Here is a 27,089-nt window from a genome sequence, read left to right as displayed (position 1 = left end):
GTAAATTTAAAATCAAATTTAACTGGAAAACTTCATCTCAATACTGAAGGTCTATGACCAATGTTGAAATGGATTAAGTTTATTAATCTTATTTACAGGCAAATAAGTTATGTGGATATGGTCTGTTAGGCTTGGCTTCCAGGGGGGAATTGAAGGATTGTTAAAGATAAAGTTCCATTCCTCCTGAATTGTGAGAGAAATCATGATTAACAGCTAAATATAATTTGGTTTAGGCTGAAGACAGACTTGTGGAAAAAAGAATCAAAAATATTTATTTGTTTTTCACTCAGTGACAGCCTCCATTAAGCTGAAGTATTCTTAGTGTTGGAGAGTCAACCTACTGTGATTGACTCCAAAAATAGGAGATATTTCTGTGTCTGCTTGGATAATTTTTTAACCTGGGGTCTGAAAATATGATTGTACTGAAAAGGAGAAATACCAAAAGTCAGAGGAGTTGTTTGTTTAGTTTGTTTAGTTGGTTTTTGGAGGTTTATCTTACTAAAACTTATCACAAAATTCTTTTCCAGCTATTTGAAGTTTAGCAGTTTCTTTATTGGACATCATGGAAATTAGCCAACAAAACAAAAGAAGCTTCTTTTCCCAGCTAGCTTCCTAGTGCAAGTAGGTAGTTTTATAAAAAGCATTTTCTCAATATTTCTGTTTCTAAGCACAAGAAATAAGACTGGTGCTACAGACAAGATTTTCTGGAGAGGAAATCCCAGTTTCATTTTTGTGAAACCAAGGGAGAGAGCAGAAGACCCTAGCTCACACTGTCACTTGGTGGTGAAGAGGAGCAGAGTACTAGATAACTTTTAGGCAGTGGTGGGAGGGAGTACAGGAGGAGGACTAACAGAATCTGTTGTGATGGAGTGAGTAAATGAAAATTTGGCGTCATGGCAGAATCTTCATCTTTCCATTTAAGACAGTAGGAAAAAAGGAGTTGAAGTTAAAGGAAAGCTCCATTTTGGTGTATTGGCTCCATGAAGTTGTGTGACAAATCAGTCAAGACAACTGGACTTCAGCCTTTCATTTATTTTGACTTGTCAGAAGGGATGATTTTGTCTTGCATATATGAAGCCAATGAGGTGAGCATGAGACAGATGAGATACACTCCACTGACCTTGTTACTAAGAACAAAAAAAAGTCCTGAAATTCAGGCACTTACCATAGACTACACTTTGTTCAGCAAACCTTACCTAGCAGCAACATGAAGCACTTGGATTTTCCCCTTCTCCTTCCCTAGGCTCTCTATTGTTAATGAAGTGTTTATTAAAGGCCATGTTGTTCTTACTAACCTTCAACAAATTTTCTGATATTCTGGGCAAGACTCCGGACACTGCTGGGGAGGTTCCAAGGGTCTTGCTTGATGTGAAGTCGTAGCCTCTTTGGACAGTTAAGCTTCGGTTCCATTTCCTGCTGAAACTCTAAGCAAGGACAAAAATAACATTTTAATGCTTGAACTCCCTGTGAAAGCCACAGTAAGACATTATTTCTTCCTGTTTTCACAGCTCATGGAGTTGTCAACTTATTTAACTCCAGTTAAAGCTGGAGTGACAGGTCTAACATCATCTAAGCCCCCTACTTAGACAAAGGAGAAAGCAAGCAGCATTGCCAAATGTAACTCCTTCTGAATCAGGTACATAAGATAGAAGGTGCCTGTCTCCATGGAGTAAACAGAACTCTAGAATTTTTAGAGGTACATTAATTCAATCAGAAAATTAAATTTCAGACAAAATTTCTTATTGCTTAACCTAGTCAATCTTTCAAATCATTGAAGTGCTCTTGGTAAGGTTCATGAAGATGGTGCAGATCGAGAATAAAGTATCTAATGTGTCCATAACTTGTGTCCAACTTAAATTTTTTTATACCACTGAAAGGACAACAAGTTGTGTGAGCTTTCCAGGTACTCAATCTGAAACATTGACAAACTTAAGAGAGCAAAAAAGATCTAGGTTCCTCCTCATTATCTTGGACCTAAAGTAGGAAACAAAACACACCCAAAACCACCAACAAACCAAAAAGACTGGGGGTTGAACTGCTGAAGAGCAGCTCTGCAGAGACAGACCTGGGAGTCCTGATTGATAATAAACTGAACCTGAGCCAGCAATGTGCCCTCATGGCCAAGAAGGCCAATGACATCCTGGGATGCATCAAGAAGAGTGTGGCCAGCAGGTCAAGGCAGGTTCTGCTCCCCCTCTACTCTGCCCCGGTGAGGTCTTATCAGGAGTAGTGTGTCCAGTTCTGGGCTCCCCAGCTCAAGAGGGACAGGGAACTGCTGGAGATAGTCCAGCGCAGGGCCACCAAGATGATCAGGGGTATGGAACATCTCTCATATGAGGAAAGTCTGCGGGAACTGGGGCTGTTTAGTCTGGAGGAGATTGAGGGGAGATCTTATTAACATATTATTAACATAAATATCTAAAGGGTGGGTGTCAGGAAGTTGGGACATCCCTTTTTTCTATAGTAGCTAGCAACAGGACAAGAGGGAATGGGATGAAGCTGAAACACAAACAGTTCCACTTAAACATAAGAAAAAGATATTTCACCGTGAGAGTGACAGAGAAGTGGAACAGGCTGCCCAGAGGAGTTGTGGAGTCTCCTTCCTTGGAGGTCTTCAAGACCCACCTGGACATGTTCCTATGCGACCTGATCTAGGTGAACCTGCTTCTGCAGGGGCAGTGGACTACATGATCTCTAAAGGTCCCTTCCAACCCCTACCATTCTATGATTCTATGATCCTAAGACCATCCCACCTCCTCCACCCCATAAAGGAGGTTACACAGCCTTTCATATAAAGTCAGTAAGGAGGAAGTACTTCAGGTTTGTAAAACCGGGTAATTGGGGCACAATTAATTATGCTACGTTGAATTCAGTGGGATTTTTGAAATTTATAAAAGAGAAAGAACCACCTTCTGGCCATCTAAAATTAGTCTTCTTTACCAAAACACATATACAGGATAAATGAAATGAGGAGACTGAGAGGAGATATGATCACTCTCTACAACCATTTGAAAGGAGGTTGTAGTGAGGTGAGGTCCAGTCTCTTCTCCCCAATAATAAATGATAGGATAAGAGGAAACGGTCTGAAGTTGCACCAGGGGACGTTTAGATTGGAGATTGGGAAGAAGTTTTCCACCGAGAGGGTTGTTAAGTATCAGAATGGGCTGCCCAGGCAGGTGGGAGAGTCACCATCAGTAGTGATATTTAAAAGAGGAACATGGTTTAGTGATGGCCTTGGTAGTGTTAGGTTAGTGGTTGGACTTGAACTCAAAGGTCATTTCCAACTAAAATGATTCTATGATTCCATGATAATCAAACATATGGTACATATTAATACAACATTCTGTCTCCCATAGAGCTTTTTTAATTTTCTCTTATTTTTTTTTCTTAAATAAAACCCAACTCTGTTCACTGAAAGAAGTCCTATGCGTTTTTCAGAAACTTATAGCTACTACCAGGCATATATTTACACACTTAGACATAATCAACTATGTGAGTGTTAGCAGAATATTGGAAATTACATAAAAGATTTTTAAAAGACAATCATTAATACTTATATAAGTATGTATTTGGCATAAATATTACTCTGACTAAAAATTTACATTTGAAAATTATTTATAAATAACTTCACAAATAATATATCTACAAAAAATAATTTTAAAATGGCATTTGTAATAAAATAGATCAGAAACAACTTTAGTAGTTGATATAAAAACGTAGTAAACACACTTGCAATATACAAAACATGCTTCTTGCTTCAAAAACTTCAGCAATTCTATAGTCAGTTCAAACTCCACAATTTAAAGCTGACTTTCCAAGAGAACTGAAATTCTTCCATACTTTGTACAATAAAAGTGTTAGCAGACAATTTTCAACTAAGGATAAGTTCTACTTAAGATCAACAATTAATTATTGCAGAATATGCGAAGATTAAGCAAAACCTGTTCTGTAACACCCAGTTCAAGGAGTAGATAGCCATACCCACATACACTCAAAGTGGCTTTTTGATTCTCATTGATAGAATTAAATGTTACCTTGGAGGCCTCGACCTGGTGTAAAGTATTTTGTCTGTTCAAAGGCCCTATTCACAGCTGGTCCTTTCAGAAGATTCACAATTGAATCGACCTGTTGAGATCAAGGTTCTGTGAGAAAGATTTTCTTTTTTACAGCAACAATTATAAATTCCTTCTTCTAAGAAATATGGACTTCAGGAAAACAGTCTTGGATTCTTTCTTGCCTAATAGCTCCAGTTAAAATAACACAGTAGGGAATGTTAGACTAAATCTAAAAACCTGTTTAGTTGGTAGTTTTGAACTATTTACAGACAACTGAAGGAATTAATAAATACATACCATCCCAGTAAACAGTGGAGAGCAAAGTAAAAAGAAAAAGAAGCATTTGCTAAAGACATGTGAACTCAAACATGGACATTAGTATCAAAGCCAAGAAAAATAATCTCGTACTTGACCAAAAAGATGCTCCAAACAGCTATGGAGCTTGTCCTGTTTATCATGCGATATCCGAACACTTATGGGAAGCTCATCACCTGAAAAATATTTTAAAATCAAAAATTATTTAGAAGTTTCAGTGTATTTTCCAAAATCTTTGTAGTTTAGATAATCTAAACTACACAGACTGATGGCTTTCAGGATTATAGGAACTGTTGTCCCTACATATTTTGCATTTAGTAGTCACTGAATATTACAAGAAATAGCTCTTGGAGAAAGAACCATATTCAAAACCCAATGGTACATGGTGCTGGACAAACTACTCTAGATGACCCTGCTACAGCAGGTAATTGGACTGGATGATACCAAAAGGTCCCTTCACACTTCAACCATTCTATGACTGGAAGACACAATTCTCCTATGCTGGTGAACATCCTGAACACCAGACTAAATTGGTAAGTAGTGTGAACCTAACACAGCAGACCCCAAAATCACTGAAATGCATTCACTATAAAATTTTTATAGGGACTCTACACACAATTCACAATCACAATGTTCTTACTGCTTAAATGGTTCTGAGATTTTAGTCATTCAACAAAAATACAGCATCCAAATCCTGCATTTGATATGAAGATTTTAGTAATACATATCATATAGTTTCCTAAGTGAGTAAAAAGGAGGAAGACACTAATCCACTGCCCTCAGTCACTTGCTCCCTGAGATAATGGGTGACATAACCTAAACTCTTTCAAAAGCTGTGAAAAATGGAGCTTAAAACTGTTTTTCTCCTTGCTGTTGGAGTGACAGATAAGAAGTAGCAATTTGATAATTTATAATCCAATTTTTTTCATGGTCAATCTAGACTCATTTTTCTTATGAGTGTAAAACACTTAAATAGCACTTTTCTGTCCTCGATTCTTTTTTTCTTTTTTTTTTTTTTAGCTCTTTTAGATGTCCTTACAGCCAGTAGTTATAAACTTTCACACAGTTTAATCACAACAGATGGTGCCAAAGGGCCCTGATCTGGAGTTAATCAGGTTAGCTTCGGAACTGGGAGAAAATAGTCAAGAGAGTGGGACTTCAACTGAGCAGCACTATTTATCAACTCAAACACTGTATCTGCACTTGGCTAGCACAGACATATTCTTTTAGGCACCTCAGCTGGTACTTTGGCTTGATGCTGCATGAGTGTATCATCTCATTTGTATCTTATGTTGAGGATACAGACCCTGGGTCTCCTCTTTTATTATGTCTTTCATCCTTTCTTCTGTATCTACTCAGTAAGTATATATCAAAGTAAAAGTAGGTGCCTAGAATTGCCTTACTCACAAGGTATCTCAGATACCTTGCATAACATCACTAATATTTTCCTGTCCCAGCTGAAATACCTCTCCTGGTATTATCCAGCAATAAAACTCGCCTTCTCTATAGCCAAGTCTAACTGGTGACTCATACTGAACTAACATGTCCAGTTTTTTCCTTTCCTAAATCATTCCCAAATGATAAACTCTCAGCTTAAGGCAAACATTTTATTATTACTCCCTAAGTATATGACCTTGTATTCCACGCAGTTAAATCCCATCTCATTCCTATTAGCAGCTGCATTTATTTAAATTCAATTTGTCATGGCATAAACAAGAAGAATGTACTTCTATGTGGTCTCACATTCCTTCCTACAGACACAGCCGTATCCTGCCACCCAGGTGCTAACATGGGCTGGGGAATCATTCCACACTCACCACCTAAAATGCTCTTTACTCTGTGTAACGTAATACACTGTCACACTGTCAAGGTCAAGGCATGAAAGTGGTTAAAAGCAGTGACTCTAAGAGCTCTAACTAGTTCAGTCTATTCACAGAGTCTAGAACACAGGCTGTCTTTCACAGAAGGACTCTTAAGTGCAGCACTAGCTAGGCAGAACAAAATGATACACATCTATTATGAAGGAGGGTACAATTTCTGAAACAAAAAAAACTTGCTAAGCAAATGAAAATAATAAAACTGAATAAAATAAACAGATGGCAGATTAATACCTGACTTTTCTAAACATACCTGAATCCATTTCGTCACTGTGAAAATAAGAACTGCACTGACTGCTACAAATGCTGGTGAATGAGGCAATGGAGTTCCTATTGCTGTTGCAATCACTTAAAAAAGAAAGAAAAGACAACACACAAAAATAAATTAAGTCATGTCTTTTAAAAGGCTCTCTATCAAAGTCATGGAAATTCTCTTCCTTTTCCCTTTTTTAAATTTAATGATGAGATGGTCTGTAAAATTCTTTATCAACCATAAAGATCCCTACACTTAGGCTGTAATTTCATTTGCAATTCTGGTAGGACTCAGAGGATGGGATTCCCAAACCACTTGATTCAGTTTTCTCCCTTCACTTGGCATGTGAAGAAGTACTTGCAGAATGATAATATATACTTTCAATGCAAAACAGTCAACCTCTCTTACACAAGTGACAGATTTCAAATCATGGCCTCAAATGTTTTAGTAACTCCATATTTAATTTCTAGTCCATATCTAACAAATTATTAAATACTCTGGTTTATGACTTGCAAACTAGATTCCATAGTGAGTTTAGAAGAGATTTTTCCATTTGAGTAGCATCAAAACTCAAATTATACACTATTTTCCTCCGACAGATAAAATACAGTTTATTTATAGGTGTTCATTTTGTTAGAGATGTATAGGTATTTATATCTGTGACTTCAATGAAAGCTTCTATGCATACAAAATGTTCCTCACACTGGTTTGGTAAGGAGATTTGGAGATTAAAGTGGGACATTTTTTTCTGCTCTTTCTCCTGAAAATAAATTGTCCTGTACACAATAGTTTATGGAGAACATACCTACTTCTGCACAATAAATAGAGTAAAATTTAGCCTTTTGTACTAAAGTCCTAGGAAAATAAATCTGGATTTAAAGTTCTGAGAGTAATTCAGTCACATGAAGATCATCAGTTCCAAAGCAGGAAATGCTTAAGTAATGATCCAGCAGAGGTAGTTTTAAAAACCTAAGTGACTATAAGATAATGTCAAAGGATACTTACATATAAAAGATATCTAAAGGATACTTATGTATAATAATCTGTGTTTGGTCTTATGAATTGGGCCTACTCATTCACCTAGGTATACATATATGTATTTCATATACAATGCTGCAATTATACATGTACCCATGTACTCCCTACTTGGGTTTTTTATCATTAGTTTTGTAAACACAAAAGTGACCTTTCACTACTTTTGGCACGTTGACTTACATTTCCTGGTTAATGCATACGTTTCGAACCTGTAGCCAACTGGGTAAGTTTTAAATGAAACAATATGATATAATTACAATCATACCATTAAGTAGATGAAGAGACATCAGTAACAACATGTTTCTAACAGAGAGTAAACAGTCTCAAGGAGTATTAAGAATTTCTGGATGGATATTAGAAATGCTTTCTAATGAACTCTATTCACTTATTAAAGCCTCCAAAGGGAAGATGAAGGTTATTTAAACTGGATTGTAGAAGGCATGAGAAAATGAAACACAGGAAAACGAGAAAGAAAATAGATACATTAGCTATATCATTCTGCATTTTTATTACATTATATGATAATGTTTAGAATGAAATCCTACAACATAAAATGAGAGTATTTTAATGGCGGAAATTAGTCTACTAGTTCTAATAATAACCACAGTGGCATTATGGGATATGGAAGTTTTAAGTGTTGCCTAATATAACTGTTTAAGCTCAGAAACAAAAGGTTTCATTCTCATTCCAACAATTGTTCTAAACTCGCAGAATTTTTTATTATTCTGCAAATGCACCCAGAATTTTATCACTCCTGACACCCAGTATGGACTATAAATAACTGGGATCAGAATAAAGAACATATTTAAAGCAAAGAAACGCTCATGTCCTAAGTCACACCTACTTTCTCCATTTACAAATATTGTGCCAGTTGGAGAAATTCCCAACTGGAACAAGCAGAGACCACTGGTGCAGCTCCTGCACAGTCAGTTTGACACATCATGGACATGCAGAAAGCCCTAAATGCGCTTCAGCTGCAAAAGCACTTTGCTTGTTTGTTCACCGTGGTTAGAACAAGACGGACTGAATCTGTGCAAATTATCTCTACATTTATTTTTGTTCAAATGTATACATGCTATTTCTGTTTCTACTTTGACAGAGAGTTCCTATCTATCATGCTGTGTTTATCAAATATTAGCTTATAAAAGAGATCTCAGCAACACAGGGTTCTGTTGAAAAAATGATGACCCTACTGAGATTCTATTTTCTGAGCATAATAATGAACCATGATATTGAACAAATAATGAACCTTTATTTCACTTGCAGCCAAAATTCTAATTTGTATTTTATACCATGTAGTTAACCAATTCTCTCTAAGCAACAGAAGATAAACTTTACAAGACCTATGTTTGTTGTAATTACTCCTTCCTTTTCAAAATTCTTTGTATTTTCACTCACAGTAATTGTGATGCCTTATGAGTTCTACAGATGAGATGATGCTTCAATATTTAGGGTGGAAGAAGGTGAGGAACATATATTGAGAAACAGATTTTTTTTTTTCTTTAGACTAGCTAGAGTGGTAGCTCTGGTATCTTGCTTTCCATAGCAGATATTTGGTTTGTTGTTGGGGAACATAATAACAGAGATTATTTCATGTGGTTTTTTAATAAGATGGGTATTATAATGTAAAGCTTTAAATTTCTGGCTGTGATATCTTATAAATGCTTGGGATACCAAGATCTGGTAATTAATCTGTACTCAGAAAATAGTTTATTTTACACACCATGCAACACATCTTGATGCTAGTTATTCCTGTTAGAGATGCCAGGATTATTGTATTCTGAGAGTCTTCATAGTCATTTGACAATCTACAAACACACTGGTTTGATTCAGTTGAAAAATAATAATATTAGTCAAATTACCTGTAAGAATCCCTGTTGCTGATGGTATCATGACCAGAATCTTCTTGTTCATCACCTGTCATGCTGAAACAGACTTTCTTCCCATTCCTTTCCCCCTTTTCATTATCACTGTCTGCTGGTATTAAAGATTCAGGTGTTTTACGTTCTGATTTGGGAGAATATGTTATTGAAGAAAGAAGGCTGTGAGATTAAATAATAAAAAAAGATAATGTTTTTCAAAGGGAGCTAACAAGAAGATAACATTTCTCATCAGTGTCCTCCAACTGTTATTCAATAACACATGAAGTAAACTTCTTATTCAATCTATATCTATTTGAAACAAGAGTAGAAAGTGATACATTCTGCTGCTAAAAAGTGTAACAGTGAAACCCATTAGCACTATTAAATCTCCAGTCTTATATGAAGGCAATTATTCCAGCTGGGGAAGAAATGCAGCACTTTCTTAAGACTTGGGGTAAATTTTTATATTAACATAACTATTTCTAAACATGAACCATGTATTTTTCACTACAAATCAAGAAAACAAATGAAAGAAACTACACCTCTGTGAAAAACATTTACTCAATTATTACTGTACCAGACATGCCAGCCTACATCGCAAGCTATTTTACTAAGGCATTTTAAGTATCTTTATTAACATATCTGTGTATTTCCTGACATTCACAGTGTTAAAGCCACTATCACTATTAAAACTGATGATTAATCTACCAGCTTCTGTGAGGAGCACAAAAGTGACATCCAGTCAAGAAGAGAGAACAGTACAGACTGCTGCATTTAGAACATGCATCAATACTGGAAGCAAAAGATTAATATTCTTGGGAGATTAACTCATATTGAGATATTCTAATTTACTTTCAAGATCAGAACAGCTAAAACAGGCAATTGTCCTTTAATTCCTATTACTCAAACACTCAATTAGAATGATGTTTTCAAACTAACCTTTGGATTTGAAAGGCAGCATTTTTCTTACAAAAACTACTTTCAGAAGAAAGCAGAAATCAGAAGGTGTCAAATTCAGGTTTTTTTGTGAAATACTTTACAAGTAGCAGGTATAGTATCAGAGTTTTTAGTGTAGGAGATGTCAGAATGGTCAACTGTCAAACTTCCTACCGAATGTGTTGCAGAAATATGTTAGATATTTTTGTTACATTTAATTTTTACTTTGGAAGGGAAACTATGGGAGACACATATCTTTAGTGAATAAAAATGTGTTAAAGGTAACATTCTGAATTCCTTTACTCTTATTTCTTGCCACATATATTAGCATTGTTACATTTTGCAATGAAAGAATTCTGATTTTAAGGGGTTCGGAGCTTCATCTTAATTTTCTGGGGCTCTGCTAGTTGAAGGAACTCATTCTTAATCCTAAAAATTTAAGGTTTTTTAGCTACAGTTACATCAATACTGAAATTTTGTTCTTTTGACAAAGATATTCTACCAGTAGACAACCTGATCCTAAGCTGTTCTTGAAAGTTAACTTTCTAGACATTGACTTTTTGCATATGAAACACAGACAATGTTTTACATACCATGCTCAACTATCATGTTTATGAGTATATGCAAATAATTTCCTGACCTAGAGCTTTAAGAAAGAAAGAAAGAAACTCTGTACTCTGGATATGCAATAGGGCAGGTTATCCCTATAATGCTGTCTGTTGAATGTATAGTAATGAATACATCTCCCAACTGCTGTATCAAGCTTGGTCTCATTGAAACTGTGACCTGAGAGATGTTAATACAGGGTTTGATACTAACTTTAGGGAAACAAGGATGATAAGTAAAGGTCTTTAGCAAATCCTTTCATCATTTCTGCCTAACTTCCTCTGGCTAAAAGCTAACACGAGACAGATTTTAATCCTACATGTTAAGGAAAAGGTACTATTCTGAACTGTAACTGAAATACAGAAAAACTATACAAATGGTGTAATTTTACTGGACTTTAAACCCACTCACTTTTGGACTGACAACTTTTGGGCTACATAATGCCTTAACGCTTTCACATCAGGGTGAAATCACAACTGAGATCTTCCACATCACTTAAGTCACTGGTTAGCAGGATTCCATGAAGATGGGAAGAAAGATGGGGTCTGTATTTTACAGTAGTGTTCAAGAGCATACATGCTCTTGAACATGTCCTAAAATAAATGTTATGAAAATGTAGACCTTAGAAGAATTTTACAAGAACTGATTTTCTGAATACAAAAAATACCAAAGGGGTTCCAAAAAGGAGTAGACAAATTCATGGTAGATAATTTTAACATCACTGCTAAAACAAAAGGCCCATTCCAAGACCTTTCAGCACTGCCTACTGAAAGACAAGGTGAGATAGAGACAAGGATTAATTTATACTTTGTTTTTTTCTTCTGTTCCTGTTATCACCCACTTCTAGGAAAACAAAAAGCCCTTGGGCAGATCCATTCGGGTAACTTCTTGTGGATTTTGTTGTTGTAAGAAAATAATCAAGAGTAAGGAACAAGCATAATGAACTGCAATTTCAGCCCCTGAATATAACTTCCCCTGAGTAATTATTTGTCAAGACACAGATAGACTATTATATCCTCTTCTTTCATGTGACTGTTTAGTCACTGCTGCCAAGATCTCAGTAAAAGACTGATTAAGGTAGCTGAAGCTTTTTCTAAGGGAGCTTTTCACTTTCTCTCAGCAGGCAGGCTCCTTTTCTACACAAAACTTTTTTGCTGAACTACCATGAACGAAAGCTGGAATTTTGGATAACAGAGTTCAGAAGCTGTTAATTCCTGAGGTCACTGAAGTGCTGTTAGAAACATAATTCAGCGAATCTAAACCACACAAACCCAAACCTGGATGCAATAAAAAAAAAAAAATAATCATGCTTCAACAGATTTTTTTTTTCTTTGAAGTGTCTCTTTTTTCTTCTTAAAAACAGGACATGCAGATGATAATTTCTTTGGAGATGAGTTTACCCCAGACAAAACTACTTTAGACATCTGTCTCTCATAGGAGAAATACATGAATGAGCAACTAACAGCTTGAAAGTCCCTGTAACTACGAAGAAAGATTCCATGAAACAGAAAAGCAAGTCTCAACCAAAAAAAAATCCTCACATGTGGAATTAATCCTATATGCAACTCAAATCAACACAGTCTTAAAAGTATGTCAGAAATAAAGAAAACCTGCCATGGTCAGTCAAAAAATTAAAAATGTATAGCCACAGGCAGTAACAAAAAAAACTTACAAAACCTGAGCTGCTTTGTCTTTTCTTCTCTCTATGAAATACGAAAACATCTTTGAACGTGTACAGACTCTTGTACACTCCCAACAGATACCCTTCCAAAAATTGCTGGGATCGTGAGAGCACATTGAGAGCATGTGAATCAAGAACACAGTAGAGTCACCATATAGAAAATAACCTGAGTTCTGGATATAAGGACTTCTCTATATAAGCTAGCATCAGTGGTCTGTATGTTGCAATGGTACTAAAGAAGCACAAGGATACTATTAAATTATATGAATGAGGGATGAGTGAAACTTTCAGGGGCTCTGGGAAAGTGATACATGTCTTTTCTATGTGTATCTCTTTCTATTTGTGTACTTTTTATGCATCCCAATCTCATCAGTGAGCCATGACAAAAGCTATTATTAAGATAATGCTAGCAGTACAGAATCTTTTCTTTATGGGATTTTTGGGAATCTTTCCTTTCCATACTCCACAAGTTCTCACAGACCTGCTCTTGAGGTGAAACACTCATTTTTCAATTCACTTTCATACACTAAGAGATAGAAGAGGTTGGGCAGATAACACTGTCCCAAGACTTTGAGAGATGAAAGAGCATCACTGATGAAAGACAAACAGGTTTTTCAAAAGTATTGTTAAAAAGGGTACCTAAGAGTCATTTAGTAGCTCCATCTTTCTATCATTCAGTATCATACAAATTTAGAACTGTGATATCGCATTCCTAATTTCTGTCCTGAGAAAGTTATTATGAAGATTGCTTGTAAGAATAAGCAATTCAGCAAAAAAAGACATCAGTTTTATTGTTGCTATGTCAAAACAGAAAACAGAAGTTCTACAGAGTCTTTATAAAGTTCAAAGACCAGTGTGTTCAAGCATTTCCTCCTAACTGAAGAATGACTATTATTAATTAAGGCTTTGCTGCTTGACTATCCCATCTTTTTACTCTAACTTTTCCTTGCCAATTTTTTCTCAAGTTAATTAGTAGCTGTAACTACATTCTGATATAATACACCACATACTGCTGAACTACCTACAATTATTTTGGTTCTATCCAAAGTCAACATTGATCCTACACTACACAAAAAGGATAACCACATTTATCAGTATCTTCAATGGAAAAATTGAACACAAGTCCAGATGGCAACATTTACTTACTCATCTATTTGACAGACACATGTTTCCAGCTCTTTCAGTGCAGCTTGTAATTTGAACAGCAATTTTTGATAGACATCTTGTGTTTCTAAATCTTCTTCTTTTAAGAGGTACCTCAGACCATGGCCCTCTTGCTGGCCAAGCGACTGTCCTGATGGGGCAGCCATAGTAGTAATGGTATGTTGGACATAAATCATGGGATTCAGTTTACCTGGAAAAATTCAAGGAGATTCCACAATTTTCAACATACATTTTGAATTTGGTAAAATACCTAATAGACACCGAAATATTTTTCTGCTTAAAATATAATGTAATTATTTAATTTTGCATTTTATTTTGTGTATCAAAGTCAGGCTACTTAAGGAAAAAGTTATTGTGAAATTATGATTAGCCTTTATGACATGTTATATTAAACATAAGTATCCAAAATAAGGTTTTCTTATAAAGGCTTGTCCTTAATTTTAATATTTGGGACATAAACCTAAACCAGTTACCTTGTAAGACTATCAGAAGCATTGAAAGTAGTTCTTCAAAGCCCAATTGACTTACCTTGATCAGTGTTTTTATTTTCCTTTTCATGTGAAGAATGTTTTCTGCTGTCTAACTGTACACCAAAGGCACTTCCAAGGGAAGTTGAGGTTTTAGGGTAAGATACTTCCATCACATTGATATGGCAATTGGTTGGACAGAAGTCACTGCTGTGAAGTGGTGAAATCTTTGACTTAGCTTGTTTGAAGGTAGGCCAAGCTCTATTTTTTAATACTCTTGAAAACTACAAGCAAAAAAGAAAACAAAATTTTGATTAATAGCTTTTGATGTGTCAGCACTTGGCTGACACAACTTGTATACCTGACTAGAAAACAAAAGTTTAAAATATTTCAGGCATCCTTGACTTCATATGCCTTACTACATAATATCCATCTTTCTCCACAAGGGAAAGAAAAACTATTTTTCCTTTTACATTTTTGAGGGCTTGAATTTTGAAATAATGTTACTTACAAATGTAAATAGTCTGGTAACAAGGAGATAGAATTTACTTTCCTTACAATATCATAAAATATTAAGTGTTTTCCTGTGGAGAAAATCTGAAAATGCTCTATGATCAGTCTTTTACTGCACATGACACCTGCTGACAAAATTGTTTCCAAGTCAATATCTTGCAGAAAGTTTTTCTGAAGACTTTTTTCCTGAAGCTATAATAAAGACAGTATTGGAAGCCATGAATTATGACATTCATATTCAGGAAAGATGAAGTACTCCTGGGTTGCATTAGGATAGGTTTTGCCAGTAGGTGGGAGGGAGGTAATCCTGCCCCCCTCCTCAGCACTGATGAGGCCACACTTACAGTACTGGGTCAGGTCTGAGTTCAAGAGAATTAGAGACATGGGCATACTGGAGAGAGTCCAGCTAAGTTTAGGGCTACAAAGACGATGAACTGACTGAAGGATCTCTTCTCTGAGGAAAGGTTGAGAGAGCTGGGATTGTTCAGCCTGGAGAAGAGAAGGCTCAGGGAGATCTCATCAATGTATGTAAACACCTGAAAGTTAGGTTCAAAGAGGACAGAGCCAGACTCTTTCCCGTGGTGCCCAGTGACAGGACATGGGGCAGTGGGCACAAACCAAAGCTCAAGAGGTTCCCTCTGAACATCTGGAAACACTTTTTCACTGCAGGTGACTAAGCACTTGCACACGTTGCCCAGAGAGGTTGTGGAGCTTCCCTCTTTGGAGATACTCAAAAGTTTTCAGGTGGGCCTGCCAGAAGTCCCTTCCAATCTCAACCATTTTGTGATTTTGAGCGATCCTGTGAAGCTGATAAACATTAGAGCATAAAAATTGCAAACACCACATTTTACAGATTTTGCTAGTTCACCACTTCTCTCCCTCATACCAGCTCAGAAAATGCTGAGCCTTTTTTTTCCCCTCTCTGTTTTATGGTCTAGTTGTAATAGAGTGCTTAGCCACATTTCCTTCACTGTAATAAACTGAAATTTTGCAAACATTCTTGAATAGGCTGAAAGATTTTTTGTTTTTAAGATAAGATGATGTCAATTTGAAATGGCTAAGACTGAACTGTACTAAATTTGGACACTTACATGATGTGCTTGTTTAAGAATCATAAAAGTCAAACTCTCCCACTGGAAAAGAGGCTTGTCGGTCACAAGCAGAATTTTTGTCAAAATGTGTCCTTTCCAGTGCCATTTGTTGTTAAGGAAGAATTTTTGTCTGGAAAAGACATAATAAGTTCCAAATCCCTGCTATTTTAATCACAGCATGTCTCCAGTCAAAATATTGCACAGACTATGGAGCACAGCTTAGGCACAAGAATATTCTGAAAGTTAATTTGTAAAGTTCCTTCTGTAATAAATGTCAGTACAAATTCAATCAGTCAAGTTTTGACTAACACTTCAGTTGAATAAAGGTAGGTCCCTTCTGAATAATAACAGGGTTTTGTGCTGGGACTGAAATTTGTTTATTTTGGTGTCATATTACTTCAGCCTGATGAACATTTGACTGCTTAATTACATTTAAATCTTCATGTCAGAACAAGATCTGGAAGGTTACAAGAAATCCAATTATGGAATTGTTTGAAGGCTGAAGAATGTACAAGTAGTTAAGAAGGGCACTAAGGATAGTCAACGATGAAAATGTTCCTGCAAGCAGTACATATTTCACATCTCAATCTCCCACACATCCTGCTCCAGAGAGACCAAATGCTTGGCTATGATTTAATCAGGTCATAAGTCAGGCCCAAAATTCTTTTCTTATATGTGTTTAGAAACATCTGGGACTCATGGCACTGGACTCGAGGTCTATTAGGAGCAAAATGTTCTGATAATAATAATAGTAGGAACTGCAGAAATCTACAGGGCTTTTATTTATAGAATTCGAACTTTCACAGTGAAACCAGGAGCCAAGCTGGGCTCAGGCACTCTGCAAGTCTCCTGTAACTATGGTTACCTTTACCTTGCCAAGAAAACGACGTATCTATTCCTGAAATTCATTGCATTAATAATTGTCACTAAAAGCTGTTACTGTGAAACTACTGATTTTTGTGCAGATAAGCTTGAAAGTGCAGCTTCTATCAGCAATATCTGCTTCTAGACAGTATAACCGCGATGAAAAGTTCCCCAAGGCTGTTTGTTTCATATCCAGCATAACATAATAAAATTTCATTATTGTCTTGGCCTCCTGTAAAGACATTGTGCATTGTGCTCAAATTTTTTGGCTACAGGAAAGGTATAAAACATCTGCATGCTACTCAGACTCAAAATACCCTACTATTAATGTTAAAACTAATGAATTTTGTTTTTAAAAAAGATATTTTCATTTTTAATCCTTTGAAAACATGAAGGTTTATAATTCAGGCAAACAGTGGAGAGATCAGATGTTTGGTGATGCATTATCAGAGTGCTTTTGATGTCTCCTTCTGTGACTCAACTCTTCAGTTTATTCAGTTTCTTGTCAGAGAGCTCCCTGAAAAGTCTTTGTAAAGATGCTTTTTGGCCTACCGAAGCTATGGATTTTCCTTAAAGGTTTCCCTCCCTCTCCTTTGAAAAACAAGGAAACATCTTGCCTTTTCCATGCAAACTTTAGAGCTGTATGAAGCTTCTACATTGAACCTCTTCTCCTTTTTTTTTCCCCCCTCTCAATTTTTTGCATATTACCTCTCAGAACTGAGCAATTCGTAAATGTCACAACCTAGATTCCCAACTGAGATTGGAAGACAGAGCAGAGTCAGTTGTATGCAGCCATTTTCGGCCTACTTAAAACTAAATCCAAACTCCCAAGAATGAGATTGTATGAGAAAGAGGCAAAGCCAGGATGAGAATATGTTTGCATTAATAAAGGCAATAAAGGTTGATTCATTTATGTTCTCCTTAGTAAACAACTACAAATACACTGACAGCAACTAGAGGTCATACTCTGGGTCATTTATTCATTCATATCTCATTAATTTAGATGCATGAAAGTGCATGAAAGTTGGCACCTTCTCTTTTTTCTATGCTGTAATGTTTTGTTAGCACAACTTAATCTAACAATTTACAGAGCTAATACTATTAACAGTCATGCTAGAAAGTCATACCAATTTGCAGGGCAATACACGTGAATAAAAGTAACAATTTGGTATTTTAAATGAAAATGCAATACTAGAAAAAGCAATTGTGCTCTTATTGCTTCATTTTTGGTTAACATCTGCAAATTCACTGGAGTATTGGTTTAAAGCATTTAGAAGAATGAATGCTGGGCTTTCTTGTTGGGAAATAAGCAGTCGACTGTATCTACAACTGAACACAGCAAACAAGAAAGAACAGGAGCTATGCAGTGCCTAAAAACAGAGATAATACAGAACACAGTTTGAAAACAATTTCTGCAATTACTCAGTCTAGGAATTCACACCTCAAAATAGCTAAATGTTTAGTCATATTTTTGTCATTGCAATAGAAAATTTTGAAGAGTTATTCAAACTGTACAACATTCTCCTTTTTTCCATTCAAAGACAAATATCACCAAGCTTAGAACATGCCAGTAGTACCTTTTTATAACTAGAGATTCTTCGATAGATGTGTTCAATTTTTTCACTGCAAATGACACTGAATTTACTTTGAAGCTCAGTGGGGATCACTTCATTTAAGGAATTAAGACTGTTGCAATTCTGCACAAAATGTTCATCGCTTTTTGCCAGTGCTTCAAGAATCTAAGATAATAAAAACAAGAGCAGTACGTTATGAAATAAGATGACTATGATAACCCCTTACTTAACCCCTTAACATATCATCTCATATTAAAACTGAAAATCCTGATTATCAGTTCCCTTTTAACATCACAGGAAAAGCATAACAACAATTAGTGAAGCTTAGGAAAGCACGAGGTTTCTTCAAATCTATCCCCTGCACAAGTTATACCTATACTAAGTACTTTTATTTGGCTTCTCATGACACTCTCTGATACTGGATTTACTACTAATTTTCCACTAATGCAACCACTGTGGCTCCTCTGAAATACATTATCTGCTGTGTTTACTTGAACAGAACATATTACGCAAAGCTGATGAATTTAATTCATTACTTGAAGCAAAACTTCGGTCTGGCAGTATAAGAGATACTAACACACTGAAAAAGGATACAAGAAAACCGAGTGCTAACCTCTTGTGTATTCTGCATACATAAACAGGAAATAAGGAACAGAATAAGCAATACTGCCCAGCAAAGACTGAAATCTTGCTATGGTGGAAATAGCATGAGAAAATGACTGTGACAGAAAACTGAAAAAAAGTCATACTGAAGAGATGAGGGTAGCATATCATCATTTTTTTGGAGTTGTTACATTTGAAATTCAATGTGTTATGAAACTTGAGAGATACCCATTGCTGGTTGGGCCCAACTCTGAAGATGTGTTTGAAAAACACAACCAAAAAAATTTTCTAACAAAGGCACTCAAAACACAGATTAAGGCACCTAAATAAGAAGAAAAGTCTTGAATTTTTGAGATATTCAAATAAATCTGAACAAAAACCACATACAGTATTAATCCATCATGAGACTTAAGTCTGTAATTCACTTCTGCTACAGTTGACTATTACACTACCATCAAAGATGTAATATACATTTTATAGGCCTAATCAAAGAGTTTAGAAAACAAAATTACCATGTAGATAAATTTTGGAGTGCAAAACCTGAAGTATTTTAGAAAATACAGATTATAAAAGACTAGATTCTGAGAGAATTTTCTTTCTCAGACCCCTAGCAGGATGAATTAAGGAAAGCCTTTCACTCTACTGCTACAATGTTTAATTACTGTATTAAAACACCTCAGTAACTTAAATAGAGTTTTAAGCTCTGTTTGTGTCAGGATTAATTAATAATACAAATTTAAATTATTTCAGTGAGGTTTTTTTGCATCTTTACATTAAAGTATATTCAAAACAAGTAACTTTTGCAGCACAACTTTGGATACCTTCTCATCATAATGCATTATTTCAGTCCATAATTAGAGCGCTGGAACTAATTCTTTACTCAAGTACTCCATATGTAACAAAGGAAAAGTATTTCTTAAGCAGTTACTACCTTTAACATTTTATAGGAAATTGTAATTACAGCAAGAATTAACATCTTTCAGGCCAATGACTCGAAGCATTGACTAGACCAACTCTAGCAAATCTCATGATATTGGTCAACCTGATCTGCTCCAAAGTGAAGTCAATGAAAAGAAACATGTGCCTATGTCTCAGTCATTTCAGTAGATCAGCATTTTAGGTCATACGTCTATGAAAAGATCAACAGAACAAGAAATCTGCAGGTATCAACATGCTGCCAAAAAGCTTAATAATATTAATACACAGTAATACTTTCATTAAGCATACACTGTTAACATGCATATGTGTGTGAAAAGATAAAAACAAACTTAGTAAAAGCTGTATTACTACATTATTTGTCCACCTAACCCAGACAATACCATATATATAAAAAAAAATTCACATCCTTTTCATAGTAATCACTGATTTTACCATTTGGAAATATCACAAAATAAAAACTCCAAAGTAAACTAATGCTGCACTTGTTTTTTTTCTTCCTCTGTGATTTTGCCAATGTGCACACCTACATATGTATAGCTTTCTTTTACTTTCAGATACATTAAAAACATGTTTTGGTACTGCTTTCACTGAAACAAAGTTGTACATTCAATTCTGATGAGATAAAATAACTTTTGGAAATCACAGCCTACCCTCACCAAGTTAATTTCAGTGAGTCTTCAACTTTCTTTTAAGTTTTATTTGATAATTAAGGAAAAAAAGGGTGAGGGGCAGGTGGAATGGAAAACTTTAAAGTTCTTTTTTTCAGTTTAGAGGCTTCATTTATAACCAATCGTAACTTAGTTTGCTTTCTGAGTATCGAATTATCCTCCAAAACATCAAAGGCAACCAATTAGAAGATATTAAATAAAATACATATAATCCTGAGAATAGACAAAAGATAGATGCTTTAGATACTAAATACTAAGAATTAATATATACAAAAATTTATTCATACCTTTGCAGTCAAACTGAAAAATCCCTTTGGTTCAATCATTTTTTCTAACACGTGGCACTTAATTCCAGCTGTACTGTCATACTCATAAACCACTCCATACTCCAGATGAACATTGTCAACAGTCAGACTCACGTGATCTTTCTTCCCATCAATTATTGCCATGGTGTTAAATTTGTCAATTACCTCTAGAACAAAGAAAATAACACAAATCAGTTGAGGAGGATTGGCCATTAAACAAACTAAAAAGGACACAGGCAAACATTCTGGAAACAGATATGCTCTGGTCTTTCTATTCAAAATATTAATCAAAAAACCCAGCTACCAGTTGAATAACTTAAAAATCAGTCGAGAAGGTCTATGGATGCCAAAATACTGGATTGCTAAGGAGACAAACAGACAAGTCAGTTACAAACAGTTATTGAAGGCAACTGATTCCATTTCAATTATACTCAAGAGACTTTAAAAAGCAGTAGACTTTAAGAAGGGGGAAAACTGAGAACTTCTAAATAAACTAGAAGAAAATGACCATTGAAAGTTTTCAGAGATGAAGTATCAGTATTTACCCAGAGAACATAGAGTTCACACATTACCTATCTGTTTAATTACCACAATGCATATGAATGCAGGTTTTTCTAAACACCAGTTGCCTGGAAACAATCTGAAGGATAACTGATTTGTTACTTCTCATGCAGTAGTGACTAACACATTTAATTTAGCCTTAAATGATTACTAGTGGTGAAAATAAATCAGGTAATTCCTAGGATTACCTAGTCCCATGAATGAAAGTTGAAAACATTTTCCCTAAAGTGTTCACAGAAGCTTTTACTCAAAATGCAAAATACAGTAATTTTCAGAGAATAGCATGTTAAATTTTCTTCTTTAGCAAACATAAAACAGAAACATTTATGTAAAACACATCTTAAGGTCTACTTGCTATTTCCTCTCTGAAAACAAAACCATTCGTTGCCACTATACCAACATTCTGAGCAACAAAATCAAAACAAGCATCACATACCTTCTACTTTGCAGTCAAAGGCATCTCCTCCATCATCTCCAGAGGGCTTCATGTTTGTTTTCTGAAGATCTTCCTGTGCACTTTCAATGCTGTTGTAAACCCACTGTATAGAATCTTGCTAAAAAACAACAACAACCACCAGGCTAGGAAAAGCTTTGCAAGTTAAATTCATACCTATTTATTTCACTGTTCCCAAACATGAAATAGATGCTTTAACTCCCTGATTATTATCAGCTTTATTACCTTCTGAGTTCCAAGTTAAAAACAGTATTTTGAAAATTATGGAGAATGGCTTTGTCTAAAACCACCCAAAGCATTTCGTCAACTTGTTTATTATTTCAGACTATATAGTCATAAGACAGTATGAAATCTGTGACAGTATAACATCCACTTGTTTCATGTCTCCACCAAAAGTAATTTAAGACATTTGAAATCCAACTGCAGACTGAAAAATAAATATTTGAGAAAAGAAATTGTGAAAAAATAAAGATAACTGATTTTTGCCTTGCTAAATATGCTGTTTCCACAAATTCACTGTCAAATATGGAATATCAACCAAAGACATAGTAGGTCCAGTTAATCTATCATCCATGTGTTACCTGCAAGAAGGATATACACTACAGCCTTCATTACTTATATTTGTCTTTGCTACAGCTATTTTACTGAATGTTCTTTGGTTTCCCCCAAATTGGCGAAACGTCCCCAAAAGGACAGAATGACAGCCCCCTCAATGTCCAGCATCTTATGTGACTTGAGAGGTGAGCACAGGAACGGTGGTTCTGTCATATAGCCTATGAAGAAGTGACATGTACACCTTACACCTTGTTCTCCCCCTCACTTGCTCAGCCACTTGCCCATCACATCCTTGTGGAATGTTCTATCAGGTCTGGTTTCTCCAGACTACTCTCTCCCCCTTACACTTCAAAAGAAGCTTGACAGTCAGTTAATCACTCCCTCTCCAACAGCTACAGCAGAATAAATGACACAATTGTAAGTAATAGACTTTAAAAAGAAGTTTGTGGAAAAATCCAAAGTTAAGCAAGGACAGCAGAAGTTTAAGATAAATGGTACAATTTCCATGCAAAATGCCAAGTACATCCGATTACACTTTGCTAATATACAATATTCATATGCTATCTTTATCCCATTAATCATAGATAACTAATTTTTTTGTATCATTAAAGTACTATTTCTCTCTAGATTTCCTAGATCCATCCATGTCTTTTCACTCAATGACACTGAAGTATTTTAAGGAGGAAGCTTAACTTTCAGAGCTCTCTTTTGATTGTTGGAAGATACCTACGCACAAGCTGATCAACAGAAACGGTTCTGAAGCCCATGCAGCTTTGCAGGTACACCTGAAAGCTGACTGCTTATTTATGGAGTCTTAAGGGTTTGTTTAAAAGCATAAAGACTGCCATGCCAATCTAATAAGAGATTAGGTTACGTTAAAGAGTTTCTCATTATTTGAACTTACTATGGCCTAACAGAAAGAATATCTAAACTGGAAGTCTCTCTTTCTAAAGTTAACATAAGATATAATGCAAAATGATATGGAAAAATATTCTCCTAAAGTACTACAGAGCCACAAATTGAGCATAAATTGGTCACATAATGATCAATATCACTGAGAAGAAATTGATGTTCCTAGAAGTAAATGCTGCTTTCAATTTTCTTTATCCAATTTGGACAGAAGGAAAATAAACATTGTCCAAGAGAAATTACACAGTTATTCACATTTTAAGAATCTGAAATGAAACTTCATGCTTCAGGCAAGTGGGAAGACTCCTCACCCTGAGAAGCAGAATGTATAGGAAACAGAAAAAGATCTGCTTTCAAGTATGGAATTGCCAACAACAGGAGAGAGTGTAACTCATATTAATTAAATGTTAGGCTAATGCAATGTACTTGCAAAATAGGTGAAATTCATAGTCATCTTCCAAATAATTAAAAACCAACATTTCTGATTAGGAAATTAAATTTTAGCTGCCTTGACACCAGATGGAATACTGCCATTTATTTCAGTCTAGACCTCCCATAGTATTTGATAGAACTACATCCCAGAGAGTGATCAAGTTGAAGGCCTGTGGCCAGTGGGGTTCCACATGGATCGGTTCTGGCCAGTCTTATTCAACATCTTCATCAACAACCTGGATGAGGGGGAGAGTGTACCCTCAGCAAGTTCGCTGATGACACCAGACTGGGAGGACTGGTTGATTCCCCAGAAGGCTGTGCTGCCATTCAGCAAGGTCTTGACCAGCTTGAGAGTTGGGCAGAGAGAAATCTCATGAGGTTCAACAAGGACAAGTGCAGAGTCCTGCATCTGGGAAGGAACAACCCAAGAAGGCCAATGGCATCCTGGAATGCATCAAGAAGGATGTGGCCAGCAGGTCAAGGGAGGTTCTGCTTCCCCTCTACTCTTCCATGGTGAGGCCTCATCTGGAGCCCTGTGTCCAATTCTGGGCAGGGACAGGGAAGTGCTGGAGAGAGTCCAGCACAGGGCCACAAAGATGATCAGAGGACTGGAGAATCTTTCTTATGAGGAAATGCTGTGGGAACTGGGGCTGTTTAGTTTGGAGAAGAGGAGACTGAGGGGAGATCTCATTAATAGTTACAAATATCTAAATGGTGGATGTCAGGAGGTTGGAGCATCACTTTTTCCTGTTGTATCTAGCAACACAACATGGGGTAATGGAAAGAAGCTGGAACACACACAAAAAAAAGTTCCATTTAGACGTGAGGAAAAACCATTTTACTGTTAGGGTGAGGGAGCCCTGGCACAGGCTGCCCAGGGAGGTTGTGGAGTCTCCTTCTCTGGAGGTGTTCAAAACCTGCCTGGGTGCATTCCTATGTGACTTGATCTAAGTGGACCCACTTCTGCAGGGGGGTTGGACTAGATGATCTCTAAAGGTCTCTTTCAACTCATATCATTCTATGATTCTATGATCCTAAATGAAGGGGTTTTTTGTGTCAGTCTGGGGGAATTTCATTATTCCTGATTTGCTGACTTAAAATTTAAATAGTCTGTATAGAAAAAACAGTTATGTACTCCAAATATATTACACAAATGGATTAACAAAAAGAGCTTTAGACTTCATCAGATTTCAGTTTTCCTCCTCAAATTTGTGCCTTGGAAGCGTGAGATTTTCTCCTTTTCTTTTTAAAAAGATAATAAAAATCACAGGAGTCCTTGAATGTATGTTTATCCCCAACACTGGAATGCAATGCAATGGGAACACAGAGACTTTATACATGGAATTTATGCACTCTGCTCTCTATGTGTTGAAGTGTTACAAAATTCTGGAAGAAAATCAGCTTTTTTGCATTGTATTCTCCTACTGCCAAGCAGGCAGCAAGTTGTGTAAATCCATCATGATGTGAATATACCTCATAATGCTTTTTGCATAAAACTGAACACTTGAAATAATCCTTTTAAAATACCATATGGAAAAAAATTACTTAAAAGCTTAGACTTATTTCAATTCAGAAATTAAATAGACCTGGAACATCAACAATATATTGGGTAATCTTCAGCTTTTACAATTGAGCTGGCTTCCCTTCACTTTTATTCACTGCTCCTCTCCCCTTATCCCACTCAAACACAACAGAGATGTGGAGACAATACACAACATGATGTTCACTTTGACAAAAAAAAAAAAACCCTGATGAAAATCTGCAAGTGAGACGTACCTGCATTGGCCGCCTGTACTTCCTGCATGCTGTCACATGAGCAATAACACTTGCATGAGTCTCTTTGCTGACATTAATTCCATTCACTTTGATTATACATTGGCCAGGGTGGAGACCTGCCACAGCTGCCACTGTTCCTATTAAAAAAAACCCCACATAGTTAACAGACTTCTTTTCCTACACATCTTCTTTAAAGCTTACAGTCCAAAAGCCTCATTTTTTAATCAGAATCTACTCTCACCAATTCTTACATACTCTCCCTGACCACAAGGTGCTTTACAGTCAGTGGGACTCCAAGAAAATAGCAGATGCTTCCACAAAAAGAGATGAGACTATTTTCTAAAGGCTGTTTATAAAATAAATGTTGATTTATTAAACAAAATGTGGAAACTTTTCTTTACAATATTTTTAAAGGATAAAAGAGCTCTAGCTTGAAACTAATTATAACTTAGACCACTTTTATTCTGAATTCTTCTATATGCCCCAAGCAAACCCACCCTGACAAGTTCCTGTGTGACCTACTCTAGGAGGTCCTGCTCTGGCAGGGTGGTTGGACTAGATGACCTTTTGAGGTCCCATCCAACCCTTAAGATTCTGTGATTCTGAGCTTCTTAACTACTCTCCGTGTATTTATATTGTATACAAATTAGAAGCTTTCTGACAATTCAAAAAGGATTATCAAAGCATATTAGAGTTTCTTGTTAAACATTAAACAAAATATCCAAATCCAAAGGCAATTCCATTCTTATTTTAATCTTTTTACCACCTTAATTTTAACAGTGCCTTACAGTTTCAGTCAAAAATACTCAAAAGATAATCAAGAAGGAGATCTTTTTTTTTTCTTTAAAAAAAAAAGGGGGAGGAGGGGACAGGGACCAAAAAACCCCAAAACACACTTGGAATAACATAAAATATACAGTTTGATGGTTCAGTGATTTATTTTCACAATGGAATAACCACCTTAGAAAAGTCTTCTGTGCACTGAATAAGTACTATAAAAATAGCATCTGTTTCCAGGTCTTTCCAGAGGGACTCAAGCCCACTCCTGAAAGACAGCTTGCTGGAGTATGACCTTCATTCCAGCTACTTGAATGTCTGCCTCTTTATTTCTCTTGATACTGCCACAAAGGTGCCAGGGAAGTAAAAATCTATTGCCAAGAGACTGCAAGGCTGAGGTGCAGAAGCTAGCTGCTATGAAAGGAAAGGCCAGACTGAATTTCCAGGGCTGGCAAATAGAAGAGCTATGTCATGATTTGTCATGTGAGCATATATGACAAGGAAATAACCTAAAGAATATACCTAGTTTTCCCTCAGTTTAAGTACTGTCAGGTTAGATGATAGTTGTATTTTAAATCTATAATCAAAGATAGTCTTTGGAAATTACACCATTACCAGCAATCCCTCCACCGCAAATGGATTTTAAAATAAGCACTTGAACAGGACTTATTAGACCTCACTCTCAAAAGAAAAAATTCTTCTTCATAAAACCCAAGGTCCCAATTCAGCATAGTATTTAAGCATATGTTTAAAACTTTCAGGTTTAGCAAACCACACATGCAAACACTTACATACTGTTGAGGCTAATTGGAATTAA

At 36.0% G+C, this 27,089-nt stretch overlaps 1 protein-coding gene across 1 annotated transcript in view; it reads right to left on the bottom strand.

Moving 5' to 3' along the window:
• Positions 1-27,089, bottom strand: part of PREX2 (phosphatidylinositol-3,4,5-trisphosphate dependent Rac exchange factor 2) — a 183,318-nt gene that overhangs the window by 57,061 nt on the left and 99,168 nt on the right. The window contains exons 21-31 of the mRNA XM_061994821.1: positions 25,496-25,632; positions 21,806-21,923; positions 20,791-20,975; positions 18,297-18,458; positions 14,313-14,535; positions 13,767-13,974; positions 9,398-9,577; positions 6,501-6,595; positions 4,464-4,546; positions 4,035-4,125; positions 1,296-1,424 (exon numbers count right to left, since the gene is read on the bottom strand). Of these exons, the coding sequence (XP_061850805.1) occupies positions 1,296-1,424; positions 4,035-4,125; positions 4,464-4,546; positions 6,501-6,595; positions 9,398-9,577; positions 13,767-13,974; positions 14,313-14,535; positions 18,297-18,458; positions 20,791-20,975; positions 21,806-21,923; positions 25,496-25,632 (1,611 nt within the window). The remainder of the gene's footprint in view (positions 1-1,295; positions 1,425-4,034; positions 4,126-4,463; positions 4,547-6,500; positions 6,596-9,397; positions 9,578-13,766; positions 13,975-14,312; positions 14,536-18,296; positions 18,459-20,790; positions 20,976-21,805; positions 21,924-25,495; positions 25,633-27,089) is intronic.

This window comes from Colius striatus, chromosome 4, assembly GCF_028858725.1.
Source record: "Colius striatus isolate bColStr4 chromosome 4, bColStr4.1.hap1, whole genome shotgun sequence".
NCBI classification, from domain to species: Eukaryota; Metazoa; Chordata; class Aves; order Coliiformes; family Coliidae; genus Colius; species Colius striatus.
Note: the sequence above shows the minus strand (reverse complement) of the source record. Positions and strands in the feature narration are given on the sequence as shown.